The 21,364-nt window shown below is 43.9% G+C and overlaps 1 protein-coding gene across 4 annotated transcripts in view; it reads left to right on the forward strand.

Annotated features, from left to right (window-relative positions):
• SCN8A (sodium voltage-gated channel alpha subunit 8) overlaps positions 1 to 21,364 on the forward strand; it is a 369,246-nt gene that overhangs the window by 213,572 nt on the left and 134,310 nt on the right. For 2 of the 4 annotated variants that reach the window (XM_063952259.1, XM_063952261.1), the window contains exons 1-3: positions 8,381 to 8,469; positions 11,482 to 11,610; positions 20,373 to 20,464. In XM_063952259.1, the coding sequence (XP_063808329.1) occupies positions 8,390 to 8,469; positions 11,482 to 11,610; positions 20,373 to 20,464 (301 nt within the window). In that variant the 5' untranslated portion in view covers positions 8,381 to 8,389. Of the gene's footprint in view, positions 1 to 3,973; positions 4,093 to 8,379; positions 8,470 to 11,481; positions 11,611 to 20,169; positions 20,262 to 20,372; positions 20,465 to 21,364 lie in introns of those variants that run through there. The other 2 variants (XM_063952263.1, XM_063952260.1) reach the window with 2 other exon arrangements.

Genomic DNA, 21,364 nt, shown 5'->3' on the forward strand with positions numbered 1-21,364 from the left:
TCAGCAGTGACTCCTATGTTTGTGAGTATCATTTTTATCTCTGTTTTATGGATCTATTAAAAGGTTATACACGAGGAGGTGGCGCCCGCTGTTTTTCTTCTAGTCTTCTACAGTGTGTTGCCAGAGTTCCTCTGGGTTGTGGGCTGCCTGCCTGTGTTCCTGAGAAATCAAATCAAATCTGATGTTCAACTTCTTTTACGTTTTATTTGGTGTGTGGAAGGTGTGCGGAAGAGGGGGTAGTCTTATATGGCGAGTACATAACAAACTCTATATTTTGAGTGGAAATGTTGGGGGGTCGTCTTATACGCCCAGTCGTCTTATACGCCGGCAAATACGGTAAGTGATTGAACTGCCAAGCGCATTATAAAAGACATGAAAGGGATAAATAATCATTTAAGCCACAAGGCTAATAATATCCATACGTTGTATCCATCATGCCTCACACCTCAATAGCAATAAATTGCGATCACCTCTCCTACGTAGAGGGGGAATGTGGTCAGTCATTCTGTACTTCAAGCTGACATGGTTATGCGCTTTATAAAGTGTTAACATATTATGTAGTGCTGTATATATCAAGGGGATGATACAAGCAAAATATTTACAATGACCTGAAACAGTATGTAAAGATGGCTTTGCCAAAATAAGTTTATAAACTGAGTCGTGTGCTAAAAACGTTATAATATAATAACAATTGTAACTGTTTGTGTGTGTGGTTATTGTAGGGCCTTAAGTGTGGGTGTGTGAGAGCCGTAGCAGCACTGTCATTGCCCCACAGTACTGCATGTGTATTGCAGTGAGCTGCAGCTAGTAGCGTCGGCTAGGCACTCTGCAGCCTGTGGAGCTGTCCAGACAGTTCTTAGGATGCTGCAGGCGCCGGCGGTGCTTTACTTCTTAGAGCCAGTGGCCCCACCCCGGCCCTATGAGGCAGAAACATAATAAACCACCAATATTCAAGCTGCCATTCACGACTGAAATGTTTTCTGCACGTTGTTATATAACTCATGCTAATTAATTGAGTGGCATTGGAACGTAATGTTTTTTGTTTTTTTTAGTTTACAGAAGATATTATAAAAGTACTTTCTATATAAATCGCAGTTAGATTAAGCAAATGGCAACCCAGAGTAAATATTGTCCGAGTTCTAATTACTGTCAACTGCAGGATGACTTAAAATTAAATTGGTTACTTACAAGTGGATGAAGAACCTGAGAGTAAAATCCATGGGTTCAGTATGATATACTGACAACGGCATCCCAGCCGCTAGTATGCCGGCAGCATGGCGAGTGCAAAGAGTTCCCTTTCGGGCTCGCTGCACTCGCCACAGGTTCTCTTCCCTAATTGTGGGTGCCGTGGCCACGCCTCTTTATGGGAAAAGTCATTTGAAAAAAAAAAATCTTTGCAGTGCTGAGCTGGGTGGGTGCAGTGCCTGATACCTGAGCCCCCAGACCTCAGCCCCTCAGCCAGGGTCAATTCGAGGTGGAGTGTGATCAGTGTGATCACTCCCCCACCCTACCCATACAGGAACAGACAGAGGCTCAACAGTAGCAGCAGCCTCTCTGCCCCACTGCAGCTGCCAAGATGAGAGCTGATGCTGTTGCCCAGTATGGTGGGAGGGAGGTGGGAGTGCAGCAGACCACCATGGCCCCCGCCAGGCCCCTACATCAGTCCTAAGCCCGGGTAATTAGTACCCGCTCCCTCCCCTTTCTCAGGTTCACTGACAACATCCTGCAGAGCCACTGGAGTAACGGAGCCTGCGAGAAACCGGAGGAGGAGGGAGAGGAAGAGCAGTGCCCGAGCTGGGACCTTCTGCAGGTACCAGGGTCGCACTGTGGAGGGAATGAAGGCTGTACCTGGCATAGGGGGTCATTCAGAGATGTACGCAGCCAGTACCCAGAGGAAACCGGAGTACTCAGAGGAAACCCACGCAAGTACGGGGCATAATGAAAACTTCACACAGTTAGGGCCAAGGTGGGAATCAGACCCATGACCACAGTGCTGTGAGGCAGTAATGCTAACCATTACACCATAGGTCTGCAAACTCGGTCCTCATTACCGCACACAGTGCATGTTTTGCATGTAACCCAGCAGGTGCACAGGTGTATTAATTACTCACTGACACATTTTAAAAGGTCCGCAGGTGGAGTTAATTATTTCACTTGTGATTCTGTGAGGAGACCTGCAAAACATGCACTGTTTGGAGTAATGAGGACCGAGTTTGCAGACCTATGCATTACACCAGTGGTTCTCAAACTCGGTCCTCAGGACCCCACACAGTGCATGTTTTGCAGGTAACCCAGCAGGTGCACAGGTGTATTAATTACTCACTGACACATTTTAAAAGGTCCACAGGTGGAGCTAATTATTTCACTTGTGATTTTGTGAGGAGACCTGCAAAACATGCACCGTGTGGGGTCCTGAGGACCGAGTTTGAGAACCTGTGCATTACACCATCCATACTGTACCACGGACTAACTTCTGTAAACTTACGTGCACGTTTGCATACTTTATGTATAGCAATTTGCATTACTATTTTCAACCAGACTTATCCATCACAATGGATAAATATTTTCTCCCACAATTCATTTCATCTTGCATCAGTAAACCAAGACAAAAGTTGAAAAATGTTAGTGTGTGATGTCGCAATGCAGGAAGTAACTGCTTTACAGCTGTTCTTGTGCATTCAGAAATAATCCATACTGCAAGTGTCCTGAAACACTGAACTGTAAGAAATGCTTTATTTAATTCTTACACAATTAAACAGAAAGTCTAATTAGCTACTCGGATGTGGTGTTTGTTCCTCTAATTGTGGCCAGTGGCTCATGGATAATTTTAAATTTATACTTGGGAATGGTAGGACATATTTCGACATATGAATAGGTTCTTAGTTTCAGATATACAGTAATACAGCTTCGTTTACTCTTACAGTAAAGGCCCATATAGACGGGCCAATGCGGGATAGATGTGTGCTGAGCGAACCGCTCAGCACACATCTCTCCCGCCGCTCAGCACAGCGCGATCTGTGCTGAGCGTGCAGGGGGAGACAGGGGGGGGGGGGGCTCATTTCACCCATTCAGGCCAATCAAGCACCAGCGATAGCGATGCGCGGGGCTGCGCATCGCTATCGCTGTAGGGGGTACACACGGAGCGATAATGCTCAAATTCGAAGCAATCTAGTCAGATTGCTTAGAATATCGCTCCGTGAGTACCCCCCTTAAGTCAGTTTTAGATCCAAAAGCATTTTGTTATCTTTGTGTAATGATTTAAGATCAAGAAATCAGTTCTTTGTACACTGTTTGATTGCTTGTTTATGGGGGTCATTCCAACCTGATCGCTCGCTAGCTATTTTTTGCAGCGCTGCGATCAGATAGTCGCCGCCTATAGGGGAGTGTATTTTTCCTTTGCAAGTGTGCGATCGCATGTGCAGCCAAGCACTTGTGCAGTTTCTGAGATGTCCAGAACTTACTCAGCCGCTGCGATCACTTCAGCCTGTCAGGTCCTGGAATTGTCGTCAGACACCCGCCCTGCACACGCTTGTACACGCCTGCGTTTTTCCAAACACTCCCAGAAAACGGTCATTTGACACCCACAAACGCCCTCATCCTGTCAATCTCCTTACGATTGCCTGTGCGAATGGATTCTTTGTAAAACCCATCGCACAGCAATGATCCGCTTTGTACCCGTACGACGTGCCTGCGCATTGTGGTGCATGCGCATGCGCAGTTCTGACCTGATCGTAGTGCAGCAAAAAAATCTAGCGTGTGATCAGGTCTGAATGACCCCCTACGTTAAGATGTCCTACTTTTATAGAGGCTAAAATAATATACTGTCTAACATAATGATAATGCTGTAGAAATAGACTATTTAAATGAGTTTTATTATTATTATTATTATTATTATTATTATTATTATTATTATTATTATTATTATCTTGTTTTGTAATATCCTAACCTGTGTCTTTGTCTTTTTTTTCTGCAGACCTTTATAGTTCTAAACAGAGGAAAAACAATCTTCAGATTTAGTGCCACGCCTGCCTTGTATATTATAAGTCCTTTTAACCTATTAAGGAGAATAGCTATTAAAATTTTGATACATTCATATCCTTTTTTAATTTACCTGTTGTTTATTTTTATGTCTTTATGTTGTACAAGTATCAAATATTATTTAAAGAGATTGGAACATGCACACAATATTAAAACACTGATACACCAGTTTTATAGAAATGCGTCATAACTGAGTATTTGTGTTCACCATAGAATACTGTGCTGCTGTCTTTTCCCGATTTAGCTGCAGACCACTAACTGTTCCTGGTAGCATTCTGGTTTATTATGATTGCACACTACGGGATGAACTATGGGAGGCACACTGCGCTCTTTGGGGGTCATTCCGAGTTGATCGTAGCTGTGCTGCTACCATCTTCTTACCTGACATGCGGGGGGACGCCCAACACAGGGCTAGCCCGCCCCGCATGTCATTCCGGCCCCCCCTCGCAAAAGTGCAAAGGCATCGCACAGCGGCGATGCCTTTGCACTTCAATAGTAGCTCCCGGCCAGCGCAGCTTTAGCGTACTGGCCAGGAGCTACTCATCGCTCCCCGGCCCGCAGCTGCTGCGTGTGATGTCACGCAGCCGCTGCGGCCCGCCCCCCTGTTCTGTCCGGCCATGCCTGCGTTGGCAGGACCAAACCCACGAAACGGCGGCCAAACGCCGCCGTTCCACCCCCTCCCGCCCAGCGATCGCCTCTGCCTGTCAGTCAGGCAGAGGCGATCGTATCCCTGCAACGGCCTTCGGCCGTCTGGCATGCGCCGGCGCACTGCGGCACCGGTGTATGCGCAGTAGGGACCCGTTCGCTCTGCTGCGTTAAAACGCAGCGAGCGAATGGGTCAGAATGACCCCCAATGGGCCTTATTCTGCTACAGTTGTGTTATTTTAGCAAAACTGTAACTGCTTACGATCGCATGCTGGGGGCTCCCAGCACAGGGCAAGGGCGCACAGCATGCAGATGCCCGGCAGCGATGCAATCACAATTCAGTTGCGATCACATTGCTGAATTGTGGATGTCCCCCTGCCTCAATCAGTCCAGTTGTGGACTCAAAGTGATGGGAGACTGAATGCCATATTTAGAGCTGTTCAGTGCCGTAACTAGACATTTTGGTGTCCTGTGCCAGAAAGAGAATTGGTGCCCACTTCCCTCCCATATTTGAAACAAGGATTGCGTGTCAAAAAAAAAGGGCCGTGACTTAATGGGGAAGGGGCGTGGCCACAGAGTAGTACCAATTCACATTACACTGCACAGTAGTGACCATTATTTACATTACATCACACACCAGACAGATTCAGTAGTTTAGTACTTGTATTTACTACAGGCCCTCCATCTCCTGCTGGGGTGACACCTGCAGCCCCCTGTCTATGCCCTATCTCCGTTACTGCGCCACCTGGCAGCTAGTACTGTGCAGTGTGAGAAGCCAGACTGTGCTCTGAAGGGAGAACACCCACAGGACCGGTACATGCTACTGTAAATACACTCTTGTGGCACCCCAACAGAGAATCTATCTATCTATCTATCTATCTATCTATCTATCTATCTATCTAAAATGTAATTCGTGAAATCTCTTATTGGGTTTGTGCTCCTTGATTCTTTTCGATGGTTACACTTTAATTACAGGTTGTAACTGTGGTAGAAAAGAGGTCGCGCTATAGAGCCAATTAATTGTTCCACACCATTCTCAATTGTAAATATTTATTTAAAACATATAACCATGTAAAAACATAAATGTATATTTTGTTTCTAGAATATTAAGATCTGGTGTGGTCACAACACCCTCAACTGCATACCAATTATAAATTAATGATTCTCATTCATAAAATTAAGTGTGCTGAATAGTAAAATGTCCAGACCGGCAATATATTATGCCACAAATTCAGTCCGTAATAGGATCCTTTGTATTGATTTGCACCCAATGATAAAAGGACACTGATGTTTTCGTTCAGAAACTGTGCACCACAGATATAAAAAGTCAGAGGTACCTTTGCTCACTCTGTCCCTTGTGCTTGTAATACGGGACCTGTTTGCAAGTTTGAGGAGCTTTAAGTGTGACCCGAGCGTCCCCGGGATTACACGGTGTAATGAACAACTATTACCTGTGAGTTGTAGCAGTGTGGTGCATATAAGTGGCAGCTTCTGTGTCCGTGTAGCAGGATGAGGAAAGGTTTCCGTACGGGCAGCCCGACAGTTCTCACGAGGGGGCTAATGCTGTTGCTCAGCCCGCTCCAGCGGTCAGCCGCCTCGCTGCTCCGGCTTCCAAAGAACACTGTTCTCTCCGGCACTGTGTGAAGGTAACTTCCACGGTTTGCTAGTAGCAGGTGCCGGGTGCTCTGGAAATGCCGGGGGAAGGTCTGAACCATTCAGCAGTCAGCGATCACTTAAACAGGGAGTCCTAAGTAGGACTCCCTGTTTAAGTGATCGCTGACTGCTGAATGGTTCAGACCTTCCCCCGGCATTTCCAGAGCACCCGGCACCTGCTACTAGCAAACCGTGGAAGTTACCTTCACACAGTGCCGGAGAGAACAGTGTTCTTTGGAAGCCGGAGCAGCGAGGCGGCTGACCGCTGGAGCGGGCTGAGCAACAGCATTAGCCCCCTCGTGAGAACTGTCGGGCTGCCCGTACGGAAACCTTTCCTCATCCTGCTACACGGACACAGAAGCTGCCACTTATATGCACCACACTGCTACAACTCACAGGTAATAGTTGTTCATTACACCGTGTAATCCCGGGGACGCTCGGGTCACACTTAAAGCTCCTCAAACTTGCAAACAGGTCCCGTATTACAAGCACAAGGGACAGAGTGAGCAAAGGTACCTGTGACTTTTTATATCTGTGGTGCACAGTTTCTGAACGAAAACATCAGTGTCCTTTTATCATTGGGTGCAAATCAATACAAAGGATCCTATTACGGACTGAATTTGTGGCATAATATATTGCCGGTCTGGACATTTTACTATTCAGCACACTTAATTTTATGAATGAGAATCATTAATTTATAATTGGTATGCAGTTGAGGGTGTTGTGACCACACCAGATCTTAATATTCTAGAAACAAAATATACATTTATGTTTTTACATGGTTATATGTTTTAAATAAATATTTACATTTGAGAATGGTGTGGAACAATTAATTGGCTCTATAGCGCGACCTCTTTTCTATATAAATTGTATTTGCTATATTGAAGCCATTAGAGACAGGCTTCTGAGGTCTGACTAAATAGAACCATTTGTTTTATGATCACAAGGTGACTGATTTTATATAATATTAATCATTTATATTGATTGCGCCATCAGGTATATTCTTTTCATGTAACTGTGGTAGAGCTAGGGTGAGATTGTGTATTCTGACACAAGGTACTGGATCTTTGGAGGTAAAGCTACAGTTACGACTGGTAAGAATGTGCTGCACTAACATGAATATGGAGACCATTTTTTTGAGTATTATGCATAAATTATGTTATTTTTTTACATATGCTTATACCCCAGAATATGCTTAAGCTCTTGTGCATCTCTAACTGTGTTAAATCTTCATGTCTCAGCAGCATGCTCCTGTCAGGCCTTGACATAAGTTTTTGCCTCTTAAAATGTCATCATCAAGTCTATAGGTTTGAAATCCAAGGTTTCAGGAAAAATTTAATTTTGTCTTGTTTGCAGATCAGAATTTGGCAGGAACAATGGAGTCTAAGGGTTGGGGCTGTAATGCCAGTGGTTGGGATGCCGGGGGTCAGCGCTCGCCACAGATTCTTTTTCCACTCTATGGAGTAAATTTACTAAGATGGGAGTTCTATTTAAGATGTGATGTTGCCCATAGCACCCAATCAGATTCTACTTCTCCTTTATCTAGCACCTTCTAGAAGATAATACCTAGAATCTGATTGGTTGCTATGGGCAACATCCCATCTTAAATAGAACTCCCATCTTAGTAAATTTACCCCTATGGGTGGACACCCACGAGTGGGAATAGTCCCTGTTAGTTGGCATTCCGGCTGTCGGAATTGCCTGCAGTGCGGATTAGGATGTCGGTATCCTAACCTCCGGGACCCCGACTGCCGGCAAATGAACTACATCCCGTCCAATACTACATGTGACCAGACTATAACCAGTGAGGATAGAGAATGATCACATTAATTTGATGTATGTACATTAGTTGCCGTCTGAAAATAAAATATAGCCTAAAGCACAAACACTGAATTTTAAGCTCTAACATACTGTACATACAATACAACAACAACATTATTTGGAGTAAAACTTGCTGCACTTTGTAATGAGATATGCTTTTGAAATCATGCTTATCATATTTTCCCCCCTAATAAATGGTATGTTTCCTTGACTACAGCATACAGTATTTAGCATGCTCATTATGTGCACTATTTTGACCAACTGCGTATTCATGACTTTTAGTAATCCCCCGGACTGGTCTAAACAAGTGGAGTAAGTACAGATATTTCATTCATTTATTAATAGCAAATTCTACATGTAAGTTGTTATGTAAACAAGCGGAACAACAATTTAAGTTGGTGAAGCAGTAATATGTCATCATGCCAGCTTGGACGGAATCTATTAAGATTTTGGGAAACAGCTGCATCACTTCCAGTGTCAGTTGGGCCTATAAGTGCAGTTGGAAGATGAGTGCACACAGTTGACCGCAGTCATCCGTAAATCATGCTAACCAACATGCTTGATAGCGGTATTGTAGATTTGAGTATGTTATCATGGGGCAGGCACCTGTGGTATTGGACCAGTGTTCTAATATTGCTTGAGATATAACTGGTCAGCTAAAGTTTCTGAAATGATTAGTACTCTATTAAGAAGACCTGCCACCAAGCATTTACTGTGTATGGCTGTACTGTTGTACTTCTCTTCCCTCTGTTTAGGCAACATTCCTTTTTATGTCTACCTATAAACCTTGGTCCAATGCAAATTTTCCTTACAGTGCACCCGAAAAGTATTCACAGCGCTTAATATTTTTTACAAATGTATTAAAAATAAAAAACTGCATAAGTATTCACAGCTTTTGCCATGAAGTTCAAAATTGAGCTCAGGTGCATCCTGTTTCCACTGATCATCCTTGAGATGTTCCTACTGGTTAATTGGAGTTCACCTTTGGTAAATTCAGTTGATTGGACATGATATGGGAAGGCACACACCTGTCTATATAAGGTCCCACACTTGACAGTGCCTGTCTGAGCACAAACCAAGCATGAAGTCAAAGGAATTGTCTGTAGACCTCCGAGACAGGATTGTCTCAAGGCACAAATCTGGGGAAGGGTACAGAAAAATATCCGCTGCTTTAATGTCCCAATGAGCACAGTGGCCTCCATCATCCGTAAATGGAAGAAGTTCGGAACCACCAGTACTCTTCCTAGAGCTGTCCGGCCGTCTAAACTGAGCGATCGGAGAAGGGCCCTAGTCAGGGAGGTGACCAAGAACCCGATGGTCACTCTGTCAGAGCTACAGCATTCCTCTGTGGAGAGTGGAGAACCTTCCAGAAGTACAACCATCTCTGCAGCAATCCACCAATCAGGCCTGTATGGTAGAGTGGCCAGACGGAAGCCTCTCCTTAGTAAAAAGCACATGACAGCCCACCTGGAGATTCCCAAAATGCACCTGAAGGACTCTCAGACCATGAGAAACAAAATTCTCTGGTCTGATGAGACAAAGACTCAACTCTTTGGCGTGAATGCCAGGCTTCATGTTTGGAGGAAACCAGGCACCACTCATCACCAAGCCTATACCATCCCTACAGTGAAGCATGTGTTGACAGCATCATGCTGTGGGGATGTTTTTCAGCGGCAGGAACTGGGAGACTAGTCAGGATAGAGGAAAAGATGAATGCAGCAATGTACAGAGACATCCTGGATGAAAACCTGCTCCAGAGCGCTTTTGACCTCAGACTGGGGCGACGGTTCATCTTTCAGCAGGACAATGACCCTAAGCACACAGCGGCCCAGCCAGAGCCCAGACTTGAATCTGATTGAACATCTCTGGAGAGATCTGAAAAATGGCTGTGCACCAATGCTTCCCATTCAACCTGATGGAGCTTGAGAGGTGCTGCAAAGAGGAATGGACGACACTGACCAAAGATAGGCGTGCCAAGCTTGTGGCATCATATTCAAAAAGACTTGAGGCTGTAATTGCTGCCAAAGGTGCATCAACATAGTACTGAACAAAGGCTGTGAATACTTATGTACATGTGAATTCTTAGCTTTTTATTTTTTGTGGGGGTCATTCCGAGTTGATCGTAGCTGTGAGAAATGCAATGTCAGTGCCGTCCCCCCCCCCCCGCAGAAATGCAAAAGCATCGCACAGCATCAATGCTTTTTCATCCCAGGACTTACTCCCGGCTAGCGCAGCTCCTGCGGCTGGCCGGGAGAACCTCTTCGCTGCCCCAATGGTCCGGCCACGCCTGCGTTGGCCGGTCCGTGCCCCCTAAATGGCGGCTTAGCGCCGCCGTCCAGCCCCCTCCCGCCCAGCGACCACCTCTGCCTCAGAGGCGATCGCTAGGCAACGACGGCTTTCGGCCGTCTTGCATGCGCCGGCGCATGCGCTGTTCCGACCCAATCGCTGTGCTGCGATAAACTTCAGCGAGCGATCGGGTTGGAATGACCCCCTGTGTGTAGAATTTTGAGAGAAAAATGAATTTATTCCATTTTGGAATAAGGCTGTAACATAACAAAATGTGGAAAAAGTGAAGCGCTGTGAATACTTTCCGGATGCACTGTATACAACTGTATTCACACTATGGCAGCAAACACCTATCTTCTAGCTATGTAAACAGCCTTCAGTACGTTATACCAGATGCCACAGTCGCCAGGTAGTGTTTAAGAGCCCCTGAATTTCTTCAGCATGCTATGGGTTAACATATTTACAAGGGGATGTGCTTTTTTGCCCACTTCTTTTAATTTTAAATAGAGTACTTTAACTGGCTTGTGTGCTGCCGATTGAGCTCAGCCTAACCTGCACGTATGAAGAATTATTTTGAAGAAAATGCAAACCTTTATAAATAAGCAGCAATGGGTTTCCTTACTCAGTCTGTTTCATGGTGACAGATCCTCTGTAAGATTTTGAATAAAGAATCTCCTTGTGCCCATTTGTGATATATATATATTTTTAACATAATATTCCAATGCACTGTAGTATTTTGACCTTTTTTTTTAATGAAGTGCTCTATTTAGAAGAAAGGAGTCACTGCTCATTGTCTCTCTCCTTGTATAAATGAACTCCCAAGCATGGGTGATTGGCAGGAACTAGCGTCGCGTGACCGGTGGTCGGGATCCCTGCAGTCAGCATACCGACGCCGGGATCCCAGCCGCCAGAATGCCGGCATCTCATTGGCAGAATAGGCACTCTTAAAGATTATTATTAAGACAGTCCTCTGTAGTAATATCTTAAATATCTGTTTTGCACTGGCCATCTTTCATGTGTATGGTTTGCTTTTCACAGGTATACCTTTACGGGAATTTATACGTTTGAATCGCTTGTGAAAATCATTGCAAGAGGCTTTTGTATAGACGGTTTTACATTTTTGCGGGATCCATGGAATTGGTTAGATTTCAGCGTTATTATGATGGCGTAAGTTTTCTCATTTATATTATGATGCTGAGCTTGTTCTTCTTATATATGTGTGTGAAACATGAAAGTGAACAAATGTGATAAATGAAGAATACAATGAAGTACTTACTGTGTTTTTTTGCTAAATGTTCCATATGTAAATGAAGAAGAAAGTGAGGGTCATGTACTGTACATGCAACATTGTGTCCCCCAGCACATGTTATATCATGACATCATGCAGCCTTATAGACTGGGTTTAAAAAAAAAATGTATGCCCAGGAGTTGCCAGTAATCAGGTGTCATCCTATACTTTTGGTAAAACTATCCATCAAGGGTGTAGCCCCACCCACTATAATGTAATACACCCAGCATGCAACAGTCACACACGCCCATCCTGATTTAGGATTGATCCAGTGTAACAAAAATGTTCATACACTCTAGTGATGTGTCAGGTACAGTCCTTTCTGAAGCCCCTTTTTCTCATGGGTAACACTGTAAAACTAGAATGTCATCAGTGGTATTTTATAAGAAAAATTAAAAAAATTGTGAAAATGAATGAAATTTTGGCCTAAAAGTGGTGAGAAACTCTAAAATAACACCCAAATTGTTTAGGCCAATTTAGAATTTGCAAAAATAAAAGCAGAGCAATTTCAGTGATCCATTTCCCATACGCAACATGCGTGAGGTCCATATGCATCTACACATAATGAAATGCTTTGCGCTTATGTAGATTTTCACACTTCTCAATGACCTATGTTAGGTCTGGCCAACCTGTGGCTCTCCAGCTGTTGTGAAACTACAAGTCCCAGCATGGCTTACGGTCAATAGGTCAAATAGGTCATTAGGTCAACACGAACAAGATCAACATGGAAAACAGTCGACATGAGTTTTTAAAAAAAAAATATCATTTTTTTAACCTTTTCGTACTTTACGATCCACGTGGACTACAATTTGGAACGGTAACCCAAAGCATAGCGAGCGAAGCGAGCCATACGAGGGGACACAGTGCACTAATTGGGATTCCCGGTCACTTTACAAAGAAGGCGACACCAAAAAAAGTAAAAAAACCTCATATCAACCTTTTTCCATGTTGACCTAATAACCATGTCGACCTATTGCATGTCGACCAATAGTGGTCGACCAAATGACTGTCGACCTAAATCTTGTCAACCTAATGACCCATACCCTCCCACTGATGAGCTGGTAAAGCATTCTGGGACTTGTATTCTCACAACAGCTGGAGAGAGAGACACGTTGGCCAGACCTGAACTATGCAGTGTAATCATTCTAAATATGAATATAGCCATTTTGACAAATTTCTGTTTTGTATATTGTATCAGGTCATTACTAGCTAATAGTAGTGTGTATAGAAAAGTTTAAATAACCTTTACCGTCACTACTAAGTATTTTGTGTTAAAGGAACATTGGGGTCTGCGGTATTAGGTGTAATAGATCACTGACCACATTTTCAGTCATTTACAACAGTTGAGTACAACTTACTCATTTTGGAAAAGTATTATTTGCTAATAGTAATATTTATTCTGTAAGACCAGACCATGGGTTCTAGTTATTTTAAGCCTTTTTAGTTGAATGCCACAATGTAACCCCCTAGTATTATGTAGATTTAGATTTGTTTGCAGAATCTTTGCAGGTAGATTTAAATTTCTCATCTACAGTAGTTTAGGACAACATTCTCACTCCTCATCTACTCAACAGTTCACATATAATTTGTGAAGTGAGACACAGGTTGTTTGTAGACCCTTTACTCAGTGATTTATTGGCATTGGGCAAATTATTGTAGAGACTACTGCGAATTAGCGAAAACACAATCTGTGGCAGGTTTTCATCTTGGTCACAGGTGTCTGCATCAAACAGAAGCATGTGCTAGAATTGTCATTACCTGCATTGACCATTAATAATTGGAACATTGAACCCGTCCCCACAACTTTCAATAATTGTACTATATACTGTAAGTTTTGTAGGACCCAAATTTTGTATGACATTCCAGTCCAGCAATGATTCAAGGACTGGCAGCTATTGGAAATTAACCAATAAAGGCTGATGCAATGCAGATTAATACTGTCCCCAGTCTATTGCTACATTGTGACTTAAAAAACATTTTATTTATTCTGCTGTCAATTGCTAGGGGATAGTTCCCCTCTCCCCTCCTTTCTCCCCTCTCGCCACACAAAAACCCAACAGTTTTTTCCAAGTCACAGTATGTACACCCCGTACGTCCCCGGTAGGTTAACCTTGGGGTCGATGTCACTTTGTACTACCTGACCGAAGCTTTGTGTTGATCTTAATTTTTTGTGTACTGTTGTACAGTTGATTTATTATCTCTGTTATTATAAATAAAAATGTTTTAAAACAACAAAAAAACATTTTGGTTAATAAGATAATTGTATATATTGGAAAGTAGTATATACTCTTTAAAATACATTTATTTAGTTGAATGCGTTTTCATCTTAAATTGGTCTGAAAACGATATCTTATTATTGCGGCACCTGTATTAAACTGCATAACAAGCAATGATGTGACCAATTGCTCTTGTCAGTACGGGCTCATTGCCATTTGCTACACAACTTGCATATACAGAAGGCAGGCCTAGTCCTTTTGACATTTTAGAGGGTTATTATATCATAGGTATATATGATAGGTTTCAATTATTTTCACTTATGTGCACAACACTTATTTTCTAATCGCTATGGATTAAATTTAACAGTAGGATATTTTTTTTACTTTGTATGTGGTGTCACACAGCACAGTGGCATTGTATTCTCCCTCTGCCACTGTTGTGCACTAGAATATTAAATAGGAAGCCATATATGTCAAGCAGACCCAATTTAAAAGGAGCTTTATGCTAATGTGTTTGATTGTGCTCTGCCTACATACAGCCACATTGTACATGCTTTCAAGGGCATAACTTCATCCCAGTAGCACAGTAGCTAGAGGTTGGTGCCCCCTCAGGAACAGCTTTTTCTTTCTGCATCCATCTATTTTCTCGCCTCCCATTACATACTTTTACTCAGGACTATCCGTCATGTCAGATGATCATGATCCCCTGTCAGGCGTCACATGTGCATGACCACATGATCTTATTATGCAAACCGCCAATTTACACATACTGCAAGTACTTTCATGTCAGTGATCATGTGGCCCACTTCCTCCAGTAAAGCAACTTCCCAAAATTACTATTTTCAATATGTGTTACTGTCAAGCTTTGTGCCCCTGCTGCCCTGAGTTGTTTCATTACAAGGGGTTGTGCTTATTTTTTCATCAACTTGGTTTACGGTGACACACTTTGTTTGATCTTTCGACAATGCAGAATGTTCTAAAAATCAAAATTTAGACTTCACCTGAGCAGCTAAAAAAAATATTTAATTCTTATAAATATTAGCCTGCAAAACTACCATGGATTTTGGCAAAAATGTACTAATTACACTTATATACCAGCTTGTTCCCTGTCCAGCCAAGTTCCCTGTCTCTGTGCATGTAGATTCTATTATGCCCAGGGCCATCTTAATGTACAGGGGGCAACTGCTCCTCGGCTAGTGCATTTGGGAGGCAGGTGGAGAATTCTTTATGGTCACCCTGATTGTTGGCCGAGCAGGATTCTGTACCTGCTTGCCAGTCTGCAGTCAGACAGTGAATGGCTGTCAGAATGATTGGTGGATAGCTGGAGCTATCCACCAATAAGAGTGCTGACAGCCATTCACTTTTGGAAGCTTGTGAAAAAGATGGTGTATGACTGTTTGCCCAAGGCTTATAATGCTGTTAAGACAGCCCTGATCATGTCCCACGTTAGCAGACACAAAGCATAATATCTGGCACAATTAAGTCACAAATACATAAAAGCAAAATTGCTTCCCTGTACTCTTTTTGCTCATTCTTCAAAGAGAACTGACCTCCAAGGTTTGACCGCACTGTCTCAGCAGGATAACAGGTTGGTAGAAGACCAATGAAATACAGAGATAATCAAAAGCAGTGTTGTAAGATGATATGACCTGTATTACTGAGATGTGACCTTTGGTTACAGCACTTAGAGACTCTTGAATCTCTCTATATTCCTCCAAAGTACCTACCAACTTAACAGTTGCAACAGGTGTTCAAGTGGTCATGTTCAGGCTAACTTAGAGCCCCACTGGAAAGAGGTCACATTTCTGCTATCCAGTGTTCTGCTATCCAGTGTTGGGTATGCGTGACCAGTGGTCAGGAGGCCGCCAGTCACCATACCGGTGCCGGAATCCCGGCATTGGGATGGCTGGCGGCAGAGCCAGCCCTAACCAATATGATGCCCTAGGCAAGATTTTGGCTGCTTCCCCCTAGCACCACTGCTTGTTCTGCCTCTGACCCTGCAACCTTTTCCCAGCACCATCACCCTTCACCCATAGCAGTCCTCATTTTGGTGTTCCTACCCCCTATAGTTTAAATAGGAACAGTGCGCACATTCGGTTCACAGCCCAAAAAGGGGCATGTTCTTGCTGGGAAGGGGCAAGGCAAAACAACAGTACGCCCAATTCAAATTATGCCACACAGTAGTGCAACTTTATTCACATTTTATCATGCGATAGTGTCCCTTATTCACGTTACACGGAGGAAACCCACGCAAGTACGGGGAGAATATACAAACTCCGCACAGTTAGGGCCATCGCACAGTTAGGGCCATGGTGGGAATCGAACCCATGACCAGAGGCGTAACAAGGGTAGGGCGAGTGGGGCACGTGCCCTGGGCGTCTTGGCAGGCCCAGGAGAGGGGGCGCCGCCAGCGGCCAGGGCATCATGCCCCACTCGCCCCTGTCACACCGAAATGTGAGGGGAGGAGAGCGTAGCGTCTCTCCCTCCCCTCACCGCCGCTGCCAGCACTAGCAGCGCTGCCAGCAGCGCTGCTGTGTCCGGTCTCCGGCGGCGTTAGCCAATCAGAGCTTGCGGACCGGCTCCTGATTGGCTGTCGGTCCGGGAGCTCTGATTGGCTAGCGAACCGGCGCCAGACAGCCGCCGGAGAGCTGGAGCGGTGAGGGGAAGGAGAGGCGCTGTGCTCTCCTCCCCTCACATAGATATCAACAAGCGGTGAGTGACCGGGGGGGGGGGGGGGGCGGCACAGTGGGGCTTGTATCCGGCACTGAGTGGGGCATGTAACTGGCACTGAGTGGGGCTTGTAACTGGCACTGAGTGGGGCATGTATCTGGCACAGTGGGGCATGTATCTGGCACAGTGGGGCATGTATCTGGCACTGAGTGGGGCATGTAACTGGCACATTGGGGCATGTATCTGGCACAGTGGAGAAATGTAACTGGCACTGTGGGGCATGTAACTAGCACTGTGGGGCATGTAACTGGCACTGTGGGGCATGTATCTGGCACTGTGGGGCATGTAACTGGCACTGTGGGGCAATGTAACTGGCACTGTGGGGCAATGTAACTGGCCCTGTAGGGCAATGTAACTGGCACTGTGGGGCATGTATCTGGCACTGTGGGGCAATGTATCTGGCTCTGTGGGGCATGTATCTGGCACTGTGGGGCATGTAACTGGCACTGTGGGGCAATGTAACTGGCACTGTGGGGCATGTAACTGGCACTGTGGGGCAATGTATCTGGCACTGTGGGGCATGTAACTGGCACTGTGGGGCAATGTAACTGGCACTGTGGGGAAATGTAACTGGCACTGTGGGGCAATGTAACTGGCACTGTGGGGCATGTATCTAGCACTGTGGGACAATGTATCTGCCACTGTGTGGCAATGTATCTGGCACTGTGGGGTAATGTATCTGGCACTGTGGGGCATGTATCCGGCACTGTGTGGCATGTATCCGGCACTGTGGGGCATTGTATTTGGCACTGTGGGGCAATGTAACTGTCACTGGGGGCCATTTTCAGTGGCCACACCCCTTCCGAAGGGGTGTGGTCACGCCCATTTTTTTTACGCGCACGCCTTCGGCGCGCACACATGCTTCTTTTGGTGTGTGTTTTTTTTGGGGGGAGGGGGGATTTGCGCCATTTTCTATCTTGCCCTGGGCTCCAAAATCCCTAGCTACGCCTCTGCCCATGACCTCAGTGCTGTGAGGCAGCAATGCTAACCATTACACCATCCGTACTGCCCTTATATACATTACTACTCACAGTAGTGCCCTTTATTCACATTACATCACACTGAGTTGCTCCTTATTCACATTACACCACACTATATTGCTCTTTATTCACATTAGACCACACAGTAGTGCCCTTTCTATACGTTACGCCACTCAGTAAAGCACCTTATACACATAATGCCACACATTAATAATGCATTTGTACACATAATAACACACAGTAATGCCCTTTACACATTATTAATATCCTTATAAACATAATGCGCCTTACACATTATGCCAACCTTTATTAATGCGCTTATACACATAATGTCTTTTACACATATGCCACACATTATTAATGCCCTTATACACACAATGACACACATAATGTCCCTTTCACATATGCCGCACATTATTAGTGAACTTATACACATAATGAAACACAAAGTGCCTCTTACACCTTGGCCGCACATTATTAATGCATTTATACACGACACACATAATGCCCCTTACACATATGCCAAACACTCACATGGCTGCTAACACTTTGACCTCTGCTTGGATACAGATGTGTCCTCATACATCTTGCCTCAATACACCATGCAGCAGGAGATGCCTGGCGTGAGTCAGCTGGCAGCTCTGCTAATGTTGGGTGCCTTTTTTGACAAAAATGCATCTTATGTGAAAATGAATGTGAATAGGATGCACAAGCAGCTTCTGCTGATTAAAATGATATGTGGAATGCATATATTCTGTGTGCGACTGTGTCTATATCTGCTACTTTACAGTGATTTCCAGGAATACACTGTAACGTAGCATTTTGGATAAAGATACAGCCACAGTCACACACAGAATATAGACATGCAGCATATCATTTTAATCAGCAGAAGCTGCTTGTTCCCCTGGGCATACCTAATTTGAGCTAGCCCTGGCCGGCGGGGGGGGGGGGGAGGGGGGGGCGAGTGCAACAAGCCCCTTTGCGGGCTCACTGCGTTCGCCATGTTGCGGGCTTCATGGCTCACTGCACTCACCACAGGGTCTATTCCCGCTCTATGGGTGTCATGGACACCCACGAGTGGGAATAGTCCCTGCTAGTCGGCATGCCGACTGTCAGGATTCTAAGGGGGCAGGATGTAGGGGGATGTATTGTGAGTGACCATAACTACATCCCACATCCATAGGTTTATTGGTCTCTGAAAAAGAGCCCCTTTTAACCAAATTTGTGAAAGTATTATATTTTGTTTAACGTAAAAGAAATTTGGGTACTTTGTGGGCCATATTCACAGTTGGAAGCAAATATAATTGCAAAATGTGTTGGATAACCGTATTCTGAGTTAGCAAATGCGGATCCATCCCCTTGCTTGTACCAGGATCAGATCCGCCAGGAACAAGACAGAAGGTATGGCTTGGCAGGGAGTAGAAACATGCAAAATATCGCAGTTGTGTAAACATTACGGTACACAGTCGTTAAGTACAGTTAATATGTACTCAAGAGCCTTGGAACATGTGAAATGCAAATGGAACAAGTCAGAAATATTTCTTTATGACAACGCTCATAAACATATGAGCAGCCTTCCCCTTCCTAAACAAAATGAAACAGACTTTATTCAGTGCAGTGTAACTTGACTTTTAAAACACAAATATAGCAGTTTCGCTATATCTGCATTAATACGTTTGTATTAGTCATTTTTAGCCTATCAAACTCAGCCTGCAGCCATAGTCGTCATCATCATCATCATCAGTTCACATCTTGCACCATTACAATTGCTGCTACGCCTTCACACCTCTTGCAACTCCTGGTCCGGCTCCTTTAATGTAGAGTGTTACAAGTCTAGCTTAAGTGTGAAAAAAGATGCGCATAATGAATAGTCATGCATGCAAGTTGCTACCAAAAAAAAAAAAATGCAACTTGTGTTTACACCAACGCTGAATAAAATATTCCTGTCATGATGAGACATAATTTTATATTGCAGTTATACAGGTCAATTCATCAAAGGTTGAGTATATGCATTTTAACTTCAATTCTGTTTTAGTTGACTTCCTTTTAATAAAGCTACAGTAACAGTGTGCTGACAAATCAGAAGTGCTTTGTTTAAAATGTACCCATCACCCTCATACAGTGAGAGCCACCATTTTTGGGCTGATCCAATATTCCCATGATTGGAGTCTCCAATTGGCTAGGAACTAGTGAAGTGCCTCCTGACTGCCAGTCAAATATAGCCACCGATTGCAGAAACTAGCAGGGAACAATAGCTTGCACAACAATGCAAATGTGACCATTACAAATAATGTTCTGTTAAGGTATGGAAACCTTTACATATATATATATATATATATACACAATATATATAAGTATAGAAATATGTAAGTCCTTTTCTATAAGATGACTTGCATTTTAAGTGTAGCGGTCTTTTAATGAGCCCTAATGAGCCCCTGGGAGCAAGTGGTTATTGTTGATCTTCTATAAAACCATCTCCAACATTACAAGTAACTCTGATTTGATTCTGCAGGTATATAACAGAGTTTGTAAACCTAGGCAATGTTTCAGCTCTACGCACTTTCAGAGTTCTGAGAGCTTTGAAAACTATATCTGTAATACCAGGTAAGGTGGCCTGCAGTTGATGTTAGGTGTTGGTTAGGCCCTGTGACGTACTTCCTGTGTAGCTGTTTTGTGTTTTGTCATTGTGTTTGTGTGTGACCTCCCTTATTGCAGATATGTGACAGAGTTTGTGGACCTTGGGAATGTCTCAGCGCTGAGAACATTCAGAGTTCTCCGAGCTTTGAAAACTATCTCTGTCATTCCAGGTGAGAAACAATTTAAACACTAAGGCTGATCTTTCAAATACGTTGTTCAGTTTCTTTTCAAAAATGGTACAAATACATTTTTGACAGGCTTTGCAGTCTGCCCTCTTCTAAATAACAGGAAGTTGAATGGTGAATGCACATCACACTGCCCCCATGGATTATTGGATGGTTATTTATGAACAGAGTGGTTCAGTGCAACAGTTTTTTTATTGTCCAGGCGTGAGATAGGGCACATTTACTGAGCCATGGGGCTCCTGCACCCGGAGCTATTGAATTACTAGCCTATTTCCTCATGCGATAAGCCTGCTGCTACTACCGATTATCTCATAGATTCAGGTTAAGTGCCCGGACCTATAGAGTTACCACGCGCAGTAAGCCCCAGAGCATTATGAGCACCCTCTGGGGCTTATTGCGTGGGGATGCAGAAGTAATTGAATAGCTCCAGGCAGAGCTGCAGCCAGGGAGTAAGCCCTTTTGTCCTTTTGTGACCGCTTTGAGGGAAATATACCGTATATAGGGTGAATTAGGCATAATAAATATGAATTTGCATAGCAAGATAATAAAAATATTGGAGTTACTGTACTTTAAGTGAGCTATAAGAAATTAGAGAAGGGATAACTGTAAGACAACTTTTCTTAGGGCCTTTGGCGGTGCCATTAGCCATTCATTTACAGTTGTGAGCCATTTCTACATCCATGGCGAATAAAAGACACAAAACTAGCTATACTGTACATACAGACAGCCTTTTTTCCCGTTATATTGCAGATTTACTAAAGAGCTTAATGATGGACAAAAGAGAACTGGTTATTGAAATAAAAATAAAAACTGAGTAAAATAGAGAAAGTAAAAATAAGTACAATATAAACACTTCTAATCCAAGTTTCTTTGCACCTTTGCTCT

Source organism: Pseudophryne corroboree, chromosome 2 (assembly GCF_028390025.1).
Source record: "Pseudophryne corroboree isolate aPseCor3 chromosome 2, aPseCor3.hap2, whole genome shotgun sequence".
Lineage (NCBI taxonomy): Eukaryota > Metazoa > Chordata > Amphibia > Anura > Myobatrachidae > Pseudophryne > Pseudophryne corroboree.